This window comes from Chinchilla lanigera, unplaced genomic scaffold (genome assembly GCF_000276665.1).
Source record: "Chinchilla lanigera isolate Chin_1 unplaced genomic scaffold, ChiLan1.0 scaffold00055, whole genome shotgun sequence".
Taxonomy (NCBI): Eukaryota; Metazoa; Chordata; class Mammalia; order Rodentia; family Chinchillidae; genus Chinchilla; species Chinchilla lanigera.
Window position 1 is genome coordinate 3,861,941 of NW_004955456.1, and position 20,848 is coordinate 3,882,788.

The 20,848-nt window shown below is 40.7% G+C and overlaps 1 protein-coding gene across 2 annotated transcripts in view; it reads right to left on the reverse strand.

Moving 5' to 3' along the window:
* Positions 1–20,848, reverse strand: part of LOC102005226 (chromosome unknown open reading frame, human C7orf72) — a 40,034-nt gene that overhangs the window by 16,066 nt on the left and 3,120 nt on the right. For both annotated transcript variants that reach the window (XM_005396622.1, XM_005396623.1), the window contains exons 2-5: positions 17,518–17,615; positions 7,830–7,906; positions 5,121–5,259; positions 3,483–3,550 (exon numbers count right to left, since the gene is read on the reverse strand). In XM_005396622.1, coding sequence (XP_005396679.1) covers positions 3,483–3,550; positions 5,121–5,259; positions 7,830–7,906; positions 17,518–17,615 — 382 coding nt within the window. The remainder of the gene's footprint in view (positions 1–3,482; positions 3,551–5,120; positions 5,260–7,829; positions 7,907–17,517; positions 17,616–20,848) is intronic.

Consider the following 20,848-nt stretch of genomic DNA (forward strand, 5'->3'; position numbering starts at 1 on the left):
AAAAAAAAAAAAAAAAAAAAAAAAAAGAAATTATGTGATTTTAGAAATAATTTAAAGATGCAGGTCTGGCTTTTTCAGAATGTGGTATCAGTGGAAACATACAGCGCACAGCCTTTTGGATCCGACTGCTTTCACTGAGGATGCATTTAAGAGCTCCTCATGCTGTTGTGTGCGTGTTTGTTCTTTTTCTCTGATGAGTAGTACTCCACTGTATGGGGATACTCTAGTATGTTCGTCCATTTACCTCCTAAACGGCATGCTGTTATTTCTGTGCTCGGGAGATTACAAATACATCCACTATCAACATTCATACTCAGGTGTTTGTGTACGCTCCTGGGAGTGCATTCACTAGGAGCAGGATCAGGAGCTGTCACAGTCCTAGAAGACTTAGCTTTCATTCACCAATTGATTTATCAGCAAAAATAAAGCAGAAAATGCAGTGGGTCGATGTAAATGCAATAATATCTATTGTTCAGGTCGGCAGTTTGTTCCTGTACCGTATGATATGAACTAAAATGTGGCAGGAAAGTTCATTGATTTAAATGCATATATTATGAATTAATACAAAAACTTTACATACGTTTAAAAAGGAGATTTCCAGTGGGACTATCAACAATCCTTGCTTCCTATATGTGTGAAGATCTTCAAGTTTTTCATGTTTCAATCTTTTTATAAATTCTTCTCACTCAGCTTATACATTGGAGACTAACTTGGGACATTTCCCACATTTGACTGAACAATCATTCAAGGAATCATTCTTTCTCAGTGCTGGGGATGGAGCCCAGGGAACCCAAACTCTTTCATGCCATTTTTAACTATGTCTCCTCAAGCGTAAATATACTTCATCAGACTCGGTGTTTCTGCCTCTTCTGTCTGTAGACGCTGCAGTCAGACTTGCTCATGACTTTGTACATTCCCTCTTCATGAGCCCTTTTCTTTTAATGATAAAAAATTCTTTTTAAAGGTACTTTATACTAGTTTTATTGAAATTATGAAATGATGTGAGTTTTGAAAAATGTTACCCTTGATATTATTTTTATAATTAAAATAGAAAGCACATTCATTCTGCTAATCATGGGCAAGTGTCTCCTGTACTTTGCTTTGCAAACAATCACGGATAGGTAAATATAAAGTCTGTGCAAAAGCTTAATCCTGCCGTCGGAGGTAGGCCAAAGCTACGGTCAAAACTGGAAGAGCAGACCGAGCTCCAGACACGAGACATGGAGGGGTCTTCCTGGATGGCCTGCTTTCCTTCTGCGTTGTCTGTCTGTCTGTCTCACACTGTTCTTTGTAGTTGGCCTCCGTGAAAGTACGGAGTTCTCTTGTAAAATTCGGTCAGTGTCACTCCCACTTTCTATTCTATTTAGTTTTTGCGCAGTGCTGGCTTGACTCACCTCTACCAGGGTCCAGCCAACAGCCTCCACACCCCCTGCTGGACCCTTTGGCAAAGTCCTCTCGTTGAACAGAGCAAGGGTAATTTCTTATTCATGTGAGAAAGTGCATCCCTAACTCCTGTCATGAGTAAAAGTAAAAAGTAGGTGGTTTAAAGAGATCAATGTGAAAAACAAAACTTTGAATGTTGTAGATTATAATCTCAGCACTCTGGGCGGAGAAGAAGTTTTCGCTCAACCTGGAAACTTAGTGACACAGTGAAATGCTGTTTCTGCATTTTAGAAAAATATAAAAGGGCTGGGAATGTAACCCAAAATTTTAGCCCAAGGCCCTTGCTTCAGTCCTCAGTAATAAAAAAAAAAATAACTGGAAAAAAAGCAAGGAAAGGAGAATATCTTTACAGTTTCAGAGTAGGGAAGGGTTTATTTAAAAAGCAGTGAAAAAGAACAAGATCTGAAAAAATACATGGATGGATTCAACTACCTTATAATTCAGAATTTCAGTTCAGGAAAGTCAACTGGACATAGAAAACCCACAGGGGAGCATGAGATACTGCAATATGCACTAGCAGAGAGGTTTCATTCAGAACAGTAAACACGGACGTTTCCACAATGAATAAAAAAGGAAATAACAAGCTGAAAGTCAAAGGTGAGCCACATGGGAAGGAGAGGACATGGGCACCCAAGAAATTGAGAAACTTATGAAGAGCGATCACTGGTAATCAGGCAGGTGGAACCTGAGATATAAGGAAGTAGAGTTTTATACTCACAAGATTGAGCTTCTTAAATGTGAAAGTTCTGAACACTGCTCAAATGCACAGTGACGGAATTTATGCACTGTTCCTGCAAAACTCAGTGGGAGAAAAACATAGAAATACCAGAAGGTTGAGAAGTATATATATCCTGACCAACCAATTGTAGACATGGATTTGTATATAAAATCCAGAAATATATTTATACTTGAATATGTGAAGTGGACATTTTTCTAATTGCACTATAAGTTTCATTATGGGAATATCCAACAAGTGGAAGACTATACAGCAGAGAAAAAGAACACTTAGAGACACTTATGTTGATACATACAGATTTGGGAAACATAATACTGGCCAATATGTTAATTGGCATTAATACATGTCTTATGCCATGTATACTGAGTTTAGAAACAGAACCCTATGCTGTATGTTCATTCACAATATGTTTTAAAGGCCTAAAAGCATATGTGAAGATAGTAAACAGCAAATACAGAATAGCCATGGTCCTTGAAGGTGGCTCATGTGTGTATGATGAGCTACAGAGAGGACTTCTGCTGTGTTGATGACATTCTATTTCTGAAAAGGAAAAGAAGCTACACAGATTTTATTTTTGGCACTGAAGATTAAATCTAAAAGCTATATTCTTACCCCCATTTAAAAATTTTTTACTTTGAGACAGAATCTCATTAAGTTGTCCAGGTTGGGTTCAAACTTGTGATCCTCCTGCCAAGCCTCCCAGAGTGCTGGGGTTACGGGTGTGCACCACACTGGGCTCAGATATACAGCTTACATCTTATTTTTATTGATATGCTTTTGTGCACATGAAATATTAAAAATGAATTTTAAAAGTAAAATGAAAACATAGTCTGGGTCACAAGAAAGGTAGATGAAATGGTGACCTTTTCCAGTTTTTCTAAAATGATGCTCAAAATTGCCTATGGGAAAGGATTAGTAGAAAAGCCATGGTTTCCAGCATTAATAGAACATGGACAAATGATGTGATACAAACTGATGCAAATAACTTAGAACTGCTTTTATATGAAGCCCCTGGAATACTGTGATACTGTGACTGCCCAAGTCAAGTTGTTGATAAGTCACTCCCTATTTTAATGTGGTCATGGTGCATCTAATCAACTAAATTCAAAGCCGAGGAAGAGAACAGAGATTGGGTGATGCCGAGCACATGGCCAGGGACCGGGGCATCTCCCCACCCTGGGTCATCGGGCCAGGACCTTGGGAGCGTCTCCTACAAGGCTGACCTCCCTGAGGGATCAGATTCTTAATGCTGACTTCGCCACAGTGAGGGAGTAGCGAGGGGCCTTAGGAGATAAACACTTACAAACTGATGGGTTTGCTGGGTGCCAAGAACGATCTTGTCTGGAATCTGTCCCAGAGGCCACCAACCGTCTAAAACCCAACACAACGAACAGCAGTTAAGGAAGTGGCTATAACTTCAAAGGTACAAGTGCTGGCCTCCTGACTGGTCCTGCCCCACCTTGCTGGCCCAGGTGCCTGCCAGACACTGGGCACCTCAGGGCTGAGCTCTGCTCCCCTCTGCTGCTGCACCCTGTTACCTCACAGCTGGAACCTGCCTCATTTGTCACTGAGAGGCCTGGATTTGGCTTCGGCTCAGGCCTGGCCTCTGCCGGCTCTGCCATGGTTTCCTGAGCCCAGAGCTTCCACCTGCCTGGCAAGGGCTCAGGACACCGAGGATGAACTTACCACATTTTTGCAAGATTTTAAAATATATCAAAGCAGCTGAGAGATCCTTACAATGCAGATGAAATAGTACATTTTAAAATCTCTTAATTGATTTTAATTTCTATGTGAAAATTCCAGGTTTGAGTCTTAAGAAAGCTATATTTTCCCTTTCGCCTTGTTGCTTTTCTCTGTAAAAGCTGACGATGCTTCAGAAGATAAGTGGGGTTTCTTAATCTGGGGCTCGTGTACCTTTTTGCCACCCCTGTTTGTAATGTATTTTGATCACACTGGTTTCCTTCTTAACCGCAGGGGTCCCATATATTCAGACGTCACCTTGAGAAGTCACCCCACAGTGTAAGCAGAGTCCTGTGTAGGGAGATGTGGCGCAAGAAGATGAGGGAATCGGTGGACATGGAAGCCACTGTGGAAGCAGGGGCAGAGGCATCAGAGGAGCTTGGGGCCCTTGGAATGCCAGGGATGCAGCCCCACAAGCAGCCAGGGATCAAGGAGGGAGGAGGGACACTGTGTGCAAGAGTTGGGATGCAAGACAGGGTGTGACAGACTCAGGGAAAGGGAGGTCAGGAGAGAGGGTAAAGGATACAACATGGAGAGATGTCTGGTGGAAGAGGGGAACAGCAGGAGAGAAAGAATGGAGCTGGGGAAAGGAGGTGAAGAGTAGCCTATGGGCAGACTAGGTGTGCATCATGTCAAGGAGCATGGACTATATATTGTAAAGCAGATGGGTTTCATCAGTGGAGTCACATGGCTGATACACTTTTAAAAAGGTATTTCAGCTGTTAAATGGTTTCAATGAGCTACAGGGTAAAATCTTGGTATTTGGAAATGAGAAGAAGGAACGTCTCTCCCAACAGCTAAGGATGCTCTGCTACATCCCCAGAGGATGTGACAGAGAGCACCCTGTTACTCAAGGGTCCTCCTGCTCTGCCTTGGGGAGCACAGAGCTAAGGTCCAGGATGCCGGCATAAATTACCGGGTGCAGTCATGTCCGTCTGTGTCCTCTGTTACTTACTTTTTCTTCTGTGATGCTACAAATGAAGTCACCGCAATTTACTTTGGAGAAAGAGGTCATCTTTAAATAAGCAAGTGTCTTTAGCATAGAGAATGTTAAAGAATCTGTAGTTATTAATGGTTGTCATGGTTATGGCACTTTAACTCATACCCAGTTTTTAACAATAAAGCATTGTCATCACTTAAAGCTTTGGTGCTCAGGTCGAGTACAGTACGGGGCGCATTGCCGCTGTGGGTATTCACTGACCTGGGTGATTGCTGGTGCGCTTTCATATCTCTTCAGGGTGCAATTCTGTGAGACGAGGTCAGCAGCCTTTTCCACCGTTGTTTCTTCTGGGTCAAGTTTTGGTGGCAGCATCTTATCCCAAGGGACAGTTTCATAAGCTCTGGGGAATTATTAGGTGAGGACATTTTAGTAGAGCACACAGTTAGCTGTGAAGGCTCACAACAGTCATATACTGTGATAGGCAGGAGCCCAGGTGATACCAGATCCCTGCTCCTTGGCGTTCACACCCGGCAGAGCCCTCTGTCCCTGCCCCGGGCGGCCACGAGCAGTGCACCTGCGGTGTGTGGTTCTGAGTGTTGAAATGGGCTAGGAACCCGTGAGTGAGGTTCCTGGTCAGTTGAGTCTCCATTCCTCAAAGGGCGAGCTATCTGGAGGGGGCCTCCTTGAGCAAGCAAGCCCTGAATAGTGCCAAACAAGAAAAGAAAAAAAGAAAAAACAGTAGCAGATGCTTGTTGGCTGCCCTGGAACAAAGAACTCACGACTCCCAAGGCTGCCATTTTGCTGAGAGCCTAAACGATCCTGGAAGCCGAAACCCAGCGCCGGCAGACACCTTCATTCCAGCCTGGAGAAGGCCTGACAAGGAGCTCCACAGGTCAGGTCCTGCCTGGACTTCTGACCCGCAGGCCGTACGATAACAGAAGCCACTAAATTTGAGGTGATTCGTCGCTCAACAGTGGAAAACCGATACGTGTACTTACACACATCTTCCTTTCCAAAAAAGTTTCACTTGACCTTCACTGCCGGCCCAGCAGACCATTAATTTATAAATAAATGATTGCTTTGAAAATTGATTTTGCTTGCTTCAGGTCACTCCGCTGCTGAGGGTCAAAGTCAAGACCCAAGGTCAAATCACCTCCAGTTAAGAGTCAGCACCGTTCCCACTTTCCCCGTCACAGCCACCAAATCATAGAGCTCCTGAGCACGGCACACGGCTCCAGCCACCCCACTAAGTGCAGTGATTTCACACACTCTCAACGGGACTGACAGAGTGAAGCTGAAGTAAAACTGTGCCTCTGCGTTGTGCACAGGCTGGGAAAGGACTTCCGGCCCCCGGAGGGCTGCGCGGTCCACACGCACCGCTCTTCCGTGTGCCCCTGGCAGCTGCTTCTCCCCTCCGCACTCCTTTCTCCTGCTGTGCCTGCGTTTGGCTTCTGCTAATCACTCTGCTGCGTTCTAAATCGCAGGTCAACATGCTCACGCATCTGGGCCTCACTCCCATGACCTACCTGGCATGAGGCACCCTCTTCAGCTGCCTTCCCCTTGCAGACTCCCTCGGGTGATCTTCACGCTCCTCCTACCTTACTGGCCTCCTTCTTAGTGCCTTCCACTAGTCCCTGCTTTCTTGTCTTTCCATGGAGGGATGCTAAGATGGCGCCTCTCTGCACTTCTCCTTTAGGATCCCAGCCGTAGCTTCTGTACACTCCAGTTCCTGGACCTGTCTCTCCAGCAGATTCTCTGCATGGCTCCGGGTCTGTTTATCCCACTGCCTACTTGGCATGTCCACCGGGATGTCTAATGAACACATACGTAGTCAGCACGTCTAAAGCTGTCCTCCAAGTTTCCATGCAAACTTGCCTTGCTCCTCCTGCGTCATCCTGTAAGGGAAAGGGTGCCTTGGCCCACCCGGCTGCAGAGGTCAAAGCTTCAGGGTCATACTGGACTCCTCTTTTGAGATGTTTTGCTGCCCCTCGGGCTGGCCACTCAGATTGTATCCAGAGGCCAAGCCCTGTCCACACCTGCTGTACCAGCTACAGCCCTTCCGCAGGCTGCCAGTACCTCTGTCCCAGAGGACAGCACCAACCGGCCTCTCCACACGGGACCCACGCCGAGGGCCGCACCAGGGTGGCTTTAGCGCAGAACCAATCCTGGCTCTTCTCGCCGGAGGCCCCTGTGGCTCAGCAGCAGCCCTGGTCGGTGCACTCGGTGAAAGCACCCTGCAAGGTCTGGTTCCACGCCCTCCTCCACCTTCTGCTGCGGCTGCTGGCTACTCGCCTCTTCCTGTCCCGCTCAGGCGGGCCGCCTCCCGTTCCACCCGAACACCTCAAGCACACTTCCAAGCAGGCACAAGCACCCTCTGAAGCTCTGGGCGTCAACCCCGCGCAGAACAGTCACCCCGAACCTCTGCCCCGCTGCTCCACACACACCAGGCTGCCGCTCCTGCTGCTCACTGGGGCGGTCTTTCCACACCTCTGCTGAAGAGTGAAGCCGCCTGTCCCAGACCTACGCCCCGCCTCAGCTCCTTGCACTCCACCTTTCTTTGTCTTTTATTCACAGGTGTATCCGCTCTGAAGCAGGCCCGTTTCCTTTCTTATCAGGTATCTTCATGATTCTCATGGTCTGATTTGTCCGCTGACCCATCTCACAGATTCCTCCTGGCACTCAACGTGCATATTGGCTGAGCCAGGGAATTGCCCTGCTCCAAGCTTTCTCAGCAGTTCCTCTCCATAACTGTGACCCCTCCTCTCCCTCAACTTCCTTTCTCCATTACTCTTACACTTCTATTAAGCGTAAGTAAGTGTTCTTTAAGACCTGGACAGGTCAGTCAACCTGAGTAAGGAAATGTCTGTGTTTGACGTTCTCTGTGCTACTCATAGGATGGGGATATCAGTACACTGTAGATGAGTCATTAGAAACAAAGAAATACACTTTAGCATGACATTCTATGCCTACTTTTGTGTAGAAGATTTGTAAAACGAGTCCTTCGCGCTGTATGTTTTGTTTGGTTGCACAAGCGGCTTGCCGTCACCCTGGAAGACAGAAGTAATAAAAGAAACTAAATATAAATGGATACACGCCTATATTTGTTTAACTGAGTAACCAATTTGAAGATAACTGTATGTAGTACAACAGCCATTGTCAATTTCCTATCACCTTGTCTGAAACTCTGTGTAGCTTCTATTGTTTGGGTGTAGCTTTGTTTATGTCTGTTTGTTAATGTGTTTTCATTCCTTTACCTTTATTTTTCTTTTCTTTTCTTTTATTTATTTATTTTTTTTCTGGTACCGGCAATTGAACTCACGACCTTGCACTTGACAGGCAGGGCACTGTGCCACTGAGCTAAATCCCCAGCCTCTTTTATCTTTAAAATAAAAAATAAATAAATATAAATGGAGCTTGCTATTTTTCTATTCACTGTGTTTTTTTAAACAAATGCTTTCCTACTTTTCTTCTTGTGTTTTGGAAATTGACATATTTATATTCTTGCACTATTAAATTAAAATTTATGAAATGCATATTAAATTTAATGGAACATTAATTTTTTCATAAGAAGGTGCTTAAATTTTAAACATTAGCAAAAACTAGTTTTAACACAGTGTAAGTAAAACATTAAATTCTTGTCTGGGAGATAAGTTCTCAGATACTTTCTCATCTTCCACCTTATTTAACCAATATTAGTCAATTATTTAGTATTATAATCAGTATTATTCTTTTATGACTAGCATTTATTTAGATTTTTAAAGATTTCTTACCCACTCTGTGCCCGCTTTTGCATTTTTTAGCTACTTGGCTTTTCTTAGTTCACGGTTCCATTTTCTTTGCTGCTGAAGTTCAGTTTTCAATAATGCTTTCAAAGATGTGAAAGTCTAGTTTTTACCTCACCCTCACGTTTGAAAAATCTAACTGGCTTAGAATTCTAGTCCAACAGTTATGATTCTCTAATAACAAATAAAACTAATCCACTTCCGGATGGTAGTGCTGCCTAAGTGTCCTGAGTGTAACTTTGCAGATGTTGCGTTTTCCCCCGTCTGGTTGCAGTTGGTATATTATCTTGGTTTTTCTACAGTTTTAATACAATTTCTTGAGAAGAATACACGTTTATGTTCATCTGGGGCAGAATTTTTGATGTTTCTCCAGTCCAAGATGCCCCACATCCAATGTGCAGTTCTATGTCTTATCTCTTTACTGTTGATGCATATTCTTTATTTCCCCCCACCTTTAAAAAAACTCCTACCAGGCAAATGTTGGACGTTTTACTCTGTCCCCTGAGTTTCCTAATTTCCATATCACTTCGCCTCTAAGTTCTATGTGCACGTGTCACTCTATGCCTTCAACTCCCTGTTTGTCATTTCCTTATCATTTGTGTCTGACTGTATTTAATCCTTTTTAGTTTTTCATCAAGGCTAAAATAATTAGTTTTCTCCATTTGGTGAACATGTTGAATCACACTGATTTTTTTTTAATGGAAATGAATATATTCTTCAGATTAGTTTCACTTGATCTATTTATTTATATCTATATCTAGATATAGATAGATAGTTATCACTCTTTGTATAAGTTTCAGTTTTGCTTTGCTAAAGTTATGTGTATCTGTGTACAGGACAAATATCAGTTTTTAATGTCCTTTCTTTTTGGTAGTATGCTTGTCTGGTTTTGTTATTAGGTGAAGTTAGGCTCCTAACAGAAGTGTGCTCCATCACTGTCTGAAATAACTTACCTAATATCAGTGTAATTTTATCCTAGAACTCTGCAGTGAAACCATCTAGGCTTGGAGTTTGGGGAGATAATTCTGCTTTTTTACATTACATTTAATAGATACAGGTGTTCATGTTTTCTATTTTATCTAGTGCTAATTTTGGTAAATTATAATTGTAAAAGAATTTTTCCTTTTTATCCAAGATGCACAATTAATTAGTATACTATAGCAAAATGTGTAACATTGTCACGTTTTACTTTTAGTGACTTTTGTAATTATCCCTTTTGAATTTCCTGTATTAATATTTATAGTCTCTCTTTTTCTTGATCAGACTAATAAGAGGTCTATCTTTTCAAGTAAAAATTATAGAAAACAATATGTAACTATTATTCAAATGAAAATAATTGTTTAGTAAAATTTATATGTGCATTATGTACAACATGATGATTTGTATACATTGCATAATGATTGCAGTGGTCAGATCAATACATCCATATCACTCATAGTTATTGTGTGTGTGTGTGTGTGTGTGTGTGTGTGTGTGCTGGGAATACTTAATGTGTTTCCTTATCAAATTTCAAGTAAATAATACAGATTATTAACTATAATGCTGCACAGTATATTTTCAGAACGTATCCTACAATTGAAGGTTGTGTGCCCATTTTATTCTGACGTTCCTTGTGTCACTGTCATTTAATTTATTTCTTTGCTATAACCCTGCAGTAGAGTGCCACTGCTCTTGCTTTGAATGGTGATACTTTGAAGAATTTCAAACTAGGAACAGTCCTTTCCATTCCTTCTTGTCTTTAACATTGCCATTCCCCTCACCAGCACTTCTTTCTGTGGACTCACATTTCCCTGTGGACTGTCTTCTTCTGTCTGCAGACTCCCTCCAGGTTTGCTGGCTACGCTTTCCTTTGGCTTTGCTTTTCCAAAGTTGTCCCTACATGGTCTTTCACTTCGAATTTTTTTTTTTTGTATTAGTACTTCTTTCAGGAGATGGTTCTTAAACTATCTCTGTTTTTATAGTGAGCATCTGTTACTCCATCTGCCCTACTTTGTCATTTTTCTTGTATTTTTATATTTCTCCTTTTGTGCTCTCCTTGTGTTCATTTTGCTAGATGTTCCCTACATGTTCAAGAACAGATTCTCATTAACTTGAAGGCCTAGTGAGGAGAGATCATCTAGACTGTTCAGCAGTCCCCACAGCAGAGGATGACTCAACCCAAAATGTTGGTTATGCCGTTTGATTAAATGATATTAATTCTGTTTAATTGTTTAGACTTTCTTCTTCAGGGACTGCAGTTACACTCCAGTTACATTGCTTCTTCTATGCCTGTCTTCCATGGCAGCCACTTCCTGACACTGTTCAACCCGTTCCTTATCTCATTTTCTTCGTCCCGCACACTCTTCTGCCTTTCTTTGAAGTCTCATTAAAATTTGTAGCCTCTTTTCTGTTGCTTCTCTGTAACTAAGTATTATGCCCTAACGTAAAATTATTTCTTACACTTTTCCCTGACCATGTTATTCATTTTTTGTTTAAAAATTTCTGTACAAAGGTAACCTTTTATAGCTACAAATGCTTATCCATTTTGAGTGCTGTAGTATAATTTCTTGTTGTACAGTTGATTCGGGGGCTGATTTCCTTCACTGGAAGATTTTACTTCTCATTTTCTATTTTATTACAATTGCTTTATCGATTTATTCCATCTTCTTTTTTTTTTGTTTTTGTTTTTTGTTTTTCCAGTACCAGGAATCGAACTCATGACCTTGCACTTGCCAGGCAGGCGCTGTGCCACTGAGCTAAATCCCCAACCCCATATTCCATCTTCTTTTTTTTTTTATTTTACAAATAAAAGGAGGAAAATATTAACAGACAGACAACATTTTACAAAATAGCAAAGGAACAGTACAGACAGTACGGAGTTACAAACAAAGTGGTAGGGAATTAACAATGCTTGTTGTATTACATATTGATATCTTCAAAGTGGTTTCTCATGAAAACAGATATAGACATGCAATGCTGATCAACCAAGGACTCACTCACAGTTTCTTTCAGCAAAGAAATACAAGACAGTAGAACAGCCATGTTGACTATCCTGCATATACATACATACAAACTTTCTCCTTCTTTCCCTTCTCTTTTCGCATATCCCAGTGGCCCTTTACCTTTGAGTGCTTTCCTATCAATTCACAATGTCTACCATATCTCCTAGTTTAAATTAACTCTTTCAGGTTTTACACTAGTGAAACAATACAGTGCTTGCACATGTATGTTTGATTTATTTCACTTATGAGTATGGTCTGTATTCCATCTTCTGTTCATTGGATCCAGTCTGGTTTACACTGTTCTTAACTCAGTGGTGCCCTCTTCCGTCAGTGTAGTGCAGTACAATTTCTTTAATAAAATTTTGTTGCTGGTGGTGGTGGTCGCTGCAGGAATTGTGTGACCTCCAATTATTTTATCCTCTTTTGTCCTTCTGGATCTGAAAGGTTCCTCTTTTCCTTCACCACCCACCCTTCAAGGTCAGCTCCCCTTCCTTTGACATTCTCCTCTTCCTGCATGGTCAGTGCCTCTCGGTGACTGTTACTTCACATCCTGCACTTTAATCCCTTTCCTGTAGATTTTTCTACTTCATCTTCCTACTGGTGGCATTGAGATCAATCCCAGACTTACTGCAAGCTCTCTTCTTTCTACTGCACAAATTCCCCAAGACTGCTCTTGTTTACTACAGAAGATTTCTGATGACAGCATGACTTGTTAGGATTTTGTGTTTTCTTTTTCCTTTTCCTTTTAGTAATTTGAAGATTAGGACTTCTCTGTTGCCTCGCTATGTTAAAAGTATGTATCTTATACAGTATTAGGGGGTTGTTCAGCACTGCTTTTGAGGCTTTAGGATAGTGACGGTTATTTTCAGACACCATTGTATGTGGTTCCTCAAAAGTTGTGACTTTTGCTCTTCCTGATCAGTCTCGGCAGATATCTATTGAAATATTTTTTAAAAATTCAGCTTGTGATTTTGGTGATCTTTAGTTTTCCATTTCTTTCACCTTATCTTTTGGAATGATTTTCCACATTCTTCTAACTTCTTGAGGTAGAGCTTGCCCAAACAAAAACTGCTTTGTTTTCCTCTGTAATGAAATATACACCTGACACTGTATATTGTGTTCCAGCCTTGACTATAGTTTCATTCCACACATTTTATCATAACATTTCTTATTATTCTGATAAAAATATTTTCTAGTTTCCATAATGATTTCTTCTTTGACCCATGACTTATTCATAAACATATTTTTACATTTCCAAATGTGTAATTTAGAAAGGTGCTTTTTTTCTGCTATAATTGTCTTGTGGTCAAAGAATATATTCTATATGATTTTAAATACCTGAAATTTGTGAAAATTTTATTTTATGACATAGTATATGTTTATTTTCCTAAATATTCCTTGAAAATGGTATATTATGTGTTTTAATGTCTTTTCCCATAATTTTCTTGTAAACTTTCTGTGAGCTCTAGCTTTTAGTAAAAACATAGCAATAGATAGGTGTTTTGCTACATTCTGATAATAGGTTTTTTCATTTATTTTGGTACTGGGAATGGAACTCAGGGGGACACTTTATCCTTGAACTACGTCTCCATCCCTTTTTACTTTGAGACAGGATCACTTCAAGTTTCTCAGGTAGGACTCAAAGTGCAGTACTCCTGCCTCAGCTTCCCTAAGTGCTGAGACTGTAGGTATGTACCAGCATTTCTGGATGGAAATCTAACTGGAACATTTAAAACTTTATGTGTAAAATAACTGCTGAACATATATAATTTTAAAACCATTATTTAACATGTTTTACATGGCTTTGTCTCTTTCTTGCTCTTCTTGGATAAATTTTCCATTATTCCATCAGTTGTGTCAGCATTGTTTATTGTTTTTCTGAGTTTAGTGTTCTTACAAATTACAAAATGAATACTTATGTCATTCACTATTACTAGTAATAATTAATCATTTTACTCTCCCTACAGTTTTGGTATATAATTATAAATTATATGGTTTATTTATTTGAATAGTTAAAATTATAAAACATTTAAATTGACAATAGTATAGTTGATCTTCAATTTACAGAATTCTATAAATGACTGTACATAAAGTATCTAGCAACATTTACTTTTATTCATTTATGTTTTGTATTATTCCTTTAAAAATGTAATAGTGCTATGCAATTCAAAATATGGAGTAATCTTATTCAAATAAATATTAGTGTTGTAGTGACAGTATCAGTGCTGCATTAGCAAGATCATCACTTCAGAAAAATTCCAAATTTTCTTACAGCTTGTTTTGGCAGGGGTTAGTGACACACTGAGTCAGCATACAGAAATTGCCTAGTTGCAAATTAAATCTCTGAAAACGTAAAATCTCTTTGATTCTGAGCCTAATAATCGAATGAAAATGTCTCACACTTTGTGGACAGAAAAACCATAGACATTTTTCGTACACTGCAAATCAATCCCAATGCACAGCTCGTACGGGATGCTTCCTGAAAGCTGTGCAATGTAAAGCTGTTGGCTGGAGCTTACTTAATGAGTCCAAGGTGACTCAAGCTTGGTAGTAAGCACCAGTGACATATTTTCTAACATTTAACAAGTACTTAACAGCATGAACAACGATGTTCAAGGAACCATTTAGCACTCTACATAGGTCTAAATATTCTGCTTTATGCCTCAAGATACAATTTTCCATCACTGTGTATTTTTAAAATACTTTAAATGAATTAAGTCAGACTTCCATTGAAATGTTTGTAAACATTTCACTAATTTACTAGCTAAATGTTACAAACATCTGAAGAGGTATGCTTTTTACTAGTATATTTGCTGGCAAAAATAGGAGGGAAGATATAAGCAATGCCAAGTATCACTGTAAGTGACGGCTCCTATCACAGGGTTCTTATCAGGAGTCATCAGAGCCTGCACTCTCTCCGTTTTACTGTCCTTCATCAGGGAGACCATTCCTCCTCCTGAGCTTGCATTCAGTCTTCTGCAGCAGTCTCGGGAATTTGTGTCTGCTCGTTCTCCGGTGGTCCCCACCCTCACCCCTCCTCAGCTTGGTGTGCTGTATTGCAACATCATCTTTCATGGGAATCTGCATTTCATTTCTTTCACTTTCTGATTCTGGCTCTTTAAGGTGTTCTTAACTTATCTTTCATTTATTAAATGTTTTTGATTTCAGATTCTCAGATTTATCATCCACGTGAGTTCCTGAAAGTGGATCTTCATTTTCTAGTGTCCGTTCTCTTGCCTCTGTCTCTTCTTTTCATTGCTGTCTGCTACATTTTCTTGAACCTGAATTGCATGGAATCTACTTCTCACGGTAGATGTCTTTAAAATCCTCCTGACAAGACGAATAACACTGAGGTAGAGTTACATTTATGCCCTAATTGAATGTTTTCATCACCACAGACAGATTCTTCAGTGGTGTCATTATCATAAGCGCATCGCAATCCTGGGATCCCTTTAAGCTCAACAAGACGAAACAGAAGAGGGCTACTGATGTCAAGATCTAAATCGATGCATTTCCTACAGTGTGGAAAAGCGAACCTTTGGAGGCTGTGGTTTCTCCCACCCTCACGTCCTCCATGCCTCGCTTCCCTGTCCCTTTGGGACATGTGCTGCCGCTGCCATTGGTGCCCAGGCTGATGTGGAAAGAAGCACTGCTGTGGCTGCAGACCTCGGTTTACCTGTGTGGGACCATCCCTTGCTGCAGGGTCCCCTCCCTTAATGGGAGAAGATGCCCCAGAGAGACCCCAGAATACACACAGATACAACGACTGACTGCATTCGCATATCTTGCTTTTGCTTTTCCACTTCTGGGATTTCCAATAAGCACAAGCTCATCACAGTTATTTCCTGTGTTTTGGACTCTTGCATTTTCCATCTTCTTGTGTGTTTGTGCTTCACTGTATGTGGTGTCTTGCACCTTATTTACTAGATCACTAACTCTCTCTTCACGTTTGTCTCATCTGCTGCTGCATCCACCAACAAAGTTCTTTATGTGCCGTGTTTCTCCATTCTGGAACTCTTATCTCCCCAGTCTTCTGCTTTCATATTCTCTAACTTGTGATTTATGAAAAGTGTGAGCTCAGCTCTTTCTCTCCTTTTTTTGTTTCCTCTCCTTTCCATGATTCTCACCCATAGTAAACTTCCCATTTATTTGTTTGGATGCTATCGATAGGATATCATCTTATACTGTTAAAGTTATTCACAGAAATGCTTTGAGCCTGAATAAGATATTATCTTCTTCCAAAGAACAATTTTTTGGCCTCTCCTTGGTTCTTGGGGATGACAGCATTCTGGGATCACCTGAATCCCAGTTCAGGACTTGAAATTTTCTCATTTACTTCATTAAGCCAGGGAGCACTCTTTAAGGAATCTTTACTGTTGACCCTACCTTATTTCCAGTGGTCAGGAGTCTAGCTTATCCAGCCCAAAGAAGTATGTGGTTTTCATGGATCAAAAGCTTTAACTTTTGATCTTTTACTCCTGGGGCATCACAGAGAAGTCAAATCAAATTCTGTTACATCTTTCAGAATAATAAAGTCCTGCTAGGTCCAAGGAGCCCTATGTGCTAGGCTTAAACTTTAGAATTTCTGTCTTCTTTTCAGCCCAGTAATTTCTCTCTGCCCTATTAGCTCTGGACACTTTAAAAATAAATATTAATTCAGTTGTGCCATTGGAAGTACAGGTCCATGTTACTAAGTTTCCCCTATTGGAAGTAAAATATATAAATTTAACTTTTGCCCTTAAAAAGTCTGTACTTATTCTAAATTTAACTTTTGCCCTTAAAAAGTCTGTACTTATTCTAAATATTCTAGTAAAGTTTCTCAAGAGAAGCACCTCGTTCAGAACTCTAATTCTAAAGTAGCCACATAGAGCATGTAGCCTTGTCATGAATCTGTAGCTCAGATGAAAATAGACACCAGTGACTTCAGTTTTTTAGAATGTTCACTTTGATTTGCTCTCATGGGAATTACCTACAAGAGTGATGAATCCTTCGATGAGTTCGGACATGGAATAAGCGAAATTAACAAAAACAAATTTTGATTACTTTGCCATCACGTTTAAGAGCCCCCAAATAGGTCCAATTACTCTCAATTCTAATAACGTGACGTTTTTATAAGACAGGAATGCACAGGCGAAGGGAAGACACAGTGCCCTGTCATGGGAGTGCGGCATCTTAGTGCAGGAGGCACTGGTGACACTCGCTTTGAGCTCCGTTCCACAGTCGTGCCAGGGCATGACTGCTGCTGTCTGAGCAAGCGTGTCCCCGTAGTCCGCAGCGGTACAATTAGAAAGACTTGTTGTGACTGGAGAAGTGGGAGGAGAAGTCTACATTTGGAAGGAATCTATATAGGCGTCAAACTGAGGCAGCCTGATTCTTTAATATGCATTCTTATTCTCACTGATAGTACAGTGTCTTTGGGGGTGATGAAAATGTTCTAAAATTAGAGACTGGTGATAATTGTACAATTCTGTGGATATTCTGAAAACAAATTATATACTATAAATGAGTGAATTTTATGGTATGTCAAATATATCTCAATAAAGCCATTTAAAAATACTTTTCACGTCTGTGTTTCCCTCAGGAGTTTTCAGTTGTCCTGGTTTAAATGTAAAAGGTTGAAGGACTGTCAAATCTACACAGGAACGTGACTAAGAACGCAATCTCGTAATTTAGAAATTACGAAGGTGTAAATTTTGTCTTTTAATACTGCCTGACTCAAAGGAGCTGTAAGATCAGTGGGCTTCCCGTTCTCGGGGCGCACATCTACCTTCCTGAGAAGCAGAGGCTGAGGCAGGCTGGCTGTTCACGGGATGTGTTATTGAACAGCTCCCAGCTGGAGGAGAGGAGATCAGGGTGAACTGTGAGAATTAAGACCCCCCGGTGAGAAAATCTTACCGCACATGCCTCCTCCTCATCACCTGCGCCTATGTGACTTATCAAGCTCCGCTCACGAGGAGCTTGTGAGGAAGTAACCTTCACTGGGCTCGTCCAACCTGGAAACCAAAAGTGTATTCCCATGGGTTAAAAACACAAGGAGAAAGTTTTTCTTCCATCATAAATATTTTGGTGGAAGAGAACTAAAGAACTAAACTAGATGGTGTTGATTTTTGATGGATTACCTAATGATTTTTCCAGATCTTTTGTGAAGTGAAAACAGAATACTGCTGCAACTTTAACGTTAATATAGTTATAATTTACACAATAATTTATAATAATTTACATAATAATACAATTATTATAATTTACATGTTAATAGAATTATAATAGTGAGTAATTATTTGGTATTTTAAATTTATTATTGGAAGAGACTTGTTGAGTACTATGTTCTGTGTATGTCTATTTTGATATATTGAGGGTGGTGGTGATACACAACACTAGTTACTATGCAGCTACCTAAACCCTGAGAAACTAGTAATATACAATATTTTACAAAAGTATAAAATCACCCTTCCAAAAGTACTCACTGTACGACTAGAGGAGAGAGCATAAAAAGGAAAAACAGTGCTTCTGATTTTGAGGTGCCCACAAGCAAGTGGGAAATCAGGGCTTATAAACACACACTTTCAAGGTGGCATGACAATCACAATATTAGTTGAGCCCCAAGTCCTGTGGGGGTGCAGAAAAGGGATATCTCGTCCAACCAGATTGTCAGGAGTTAGGAACATCTTCCTGAAGGTGACAGCAGATCTAATCTTGAAAACCAAGTAGGACATAAATTTAAAAAGGGGAAGTGGAGTGAGAGTAGTCATTCCAGGCAAGGAGCAGGCACGTGCGACAGCAGGTCAGCTCTTTGACAGTATCGCAAAGTTAAGAAAAGATAAAATGTGATTATGGCTCGATCATGAAATGGTAGACAAAGAATGGTGGAGAATGAAGAGGAGGAAGCCGGGGTCAGGATAGGAAAGCTGTGGATTTAAGGCACAGATGGGCGGCCCTTGGTGGTTACAGTCTGAGCATGGTTATTTGGGGAAATTACTGTGGGGTGCACGGGTATCTATACACATAAAGACAGTAGTATAGTACTGTCTTTAGTACACAGGAGTCTCTACACATAAAGATAGTAGTTAGCTTTAGTACTTTCCATATTCTTTCCAATCCTGTGGGGAAAGGAGAGGCTTCTGATTTTGCCCTCAACTTTACAAATTTGTCCCACAAATTAATTCACCTTAGAAAAATGTAAGTTTGGGAGTGAGTTCGACAGCACCTACATGTTAAAAGCATGGGAAAGATTAATTATTAGAGATGCTTAGACCAGCACAAGCTCTTAGTATTCATCTGTGGATCCTGCCTAGCAGTTTCTGTATGCTTCTGTGCAAATGCCAGTGACAGATGTGAGTTGCCCATCTGAGCCTCATTTCCCTCACCTTTACTGACTGTTGTCAGAGCTGAAAGCCAGAACTGAAGACTCCAAGGGAACGACATCCATACAGTGTGAGTGTTCACCATGTTTATTCATTAACAGTCACTAGCTCTAGTACTACTGTTTATAGTAGTAATGTAATAATATCCTTTTCATAAAGAAGATAGTAGTTCAGACAATATGTGACTCAGAAACTCAAGATAGAATCTGAACAGGAGACTGGCAAAAGGAGGATAGGAAACAAACGGATGAAAGAGTCTATGAGCTCAAAAAGCCCGGGGAGAGAGATTAGAGTGTCAGAAGGCCTCAATATGTCTTTGCTGATTTGATGATAGAAGCCGCCCCCATGGGAAGGAAGTGGGTAGCCTCTAAGAACACAGTTCATTCCCTGGCTACAGTGAACAACGAAGTGGGTACCTCAGGCACAAGGAACTGAATTCTGGGACAACCTGAAGGACGTTGGAAGCACATTTTCCTCCAAAGCCTTTAGGTAAAAGCCAAGATTACACTCAGAATTTATTATCATTAGGTCTTAAATAGAAGACACAGGTGAGGTTCCTCAGACTTCTGACTTCCTCCCCCAAACTGTGAACTAATTAATTTTTTTGAGCTGTTAAGTCTGTGGTAATTTGTTGTAGTAGCCAGAAAAACCAGTACAGATGCAGAAGTGAGACAGATAGGAACAAAGGTAGAACTGAATTCCATGTAATTCTGGTTTGATAACCATATGGATAATTGCTATTTATGACACATTATGGAAAAGGAAACCATTCCCAAATCTATCAGGCAAAAACCTGTTAATGTTTTCCTCCTTTTATTTAAAAACAAACAAAAAAAGAAACAAAACCACAGGATAAGACTTTATGGTATACACCTTATTTGCAGCCATTCAATTAATTGCTTTGAAGAAGGAGGAAAGAAGTATGGCAATCCTTAATTTTTAGTCAGAGGAGGAGAAAAGACATAGAATGAGGAATTACAGTCATGTCAACAGAATAATCACATTTAGGACAAAGAATGATGTCCCTACCTGCAGCCAGTTTTAGTATCTGCTGCTGCAAAACCAGCCCAAATCTCAGGGCAGAACTCAGTGGCAGAGAACAAGCACTTATTTACTTTTCAGGTGCTGTGCCATACAATCAGGAGGAGAGCTCTAACTTCCAAGCTCATCCAGGGGAAACACAGGGTTGGGTCACATGGGGAGCATCCGCACCTTAGCAAGGGGGATCCCATGTTCCAGCCACTGCTTCTGTCGAAGTAAGCTTGGAGCCCTAGTGGATAAACCCAAGAGAAAAAGGAGGTGGAAGTTTGGTATACTAGCTGACATAGTGAGAAATCGCAGCTCTCGGCTCCTTCCTAAAAAGAGACAGAGTTGACTCATCCTTGTGTGCAGCACCTCATCTTCTTTGGGGTTGCACAAAAAGCCAGCACCTATTTTGCCAGCCCTGGAGCTCCATGGGTCTGGAACAGTATAATTTCACAGGGGAGAATGAGATGGCATTGTGGACTGGTAGAAACCATAGCTCATACCCTGCGCAACAAGGGAAAAGCAGAATAAATTCACATCACTCATCTTCACTTGGAGATGGAAACACTGGTAGAATCTCTGGCCAGGGTGATAAGGAGTACTCTTCATATTTATCACTCCAGTTCAGGAAGACTAGGAGATACGCCTGTTATGCCTCTTTTATCTAATGCACAAACATCTACAAAGAGAGTGAAAGAAAATGAAGACTCAGGCAAAAATGCTCCACAAAGGGAAGAAGATAAGTTCTCAGAAATTTTTTCTGAAAGATGGAGCCACAGTTTTCCTGACAGATAATTCAAAATAATTGCCATGAAGAGGCTCACTAAGGTCAAGAGAAC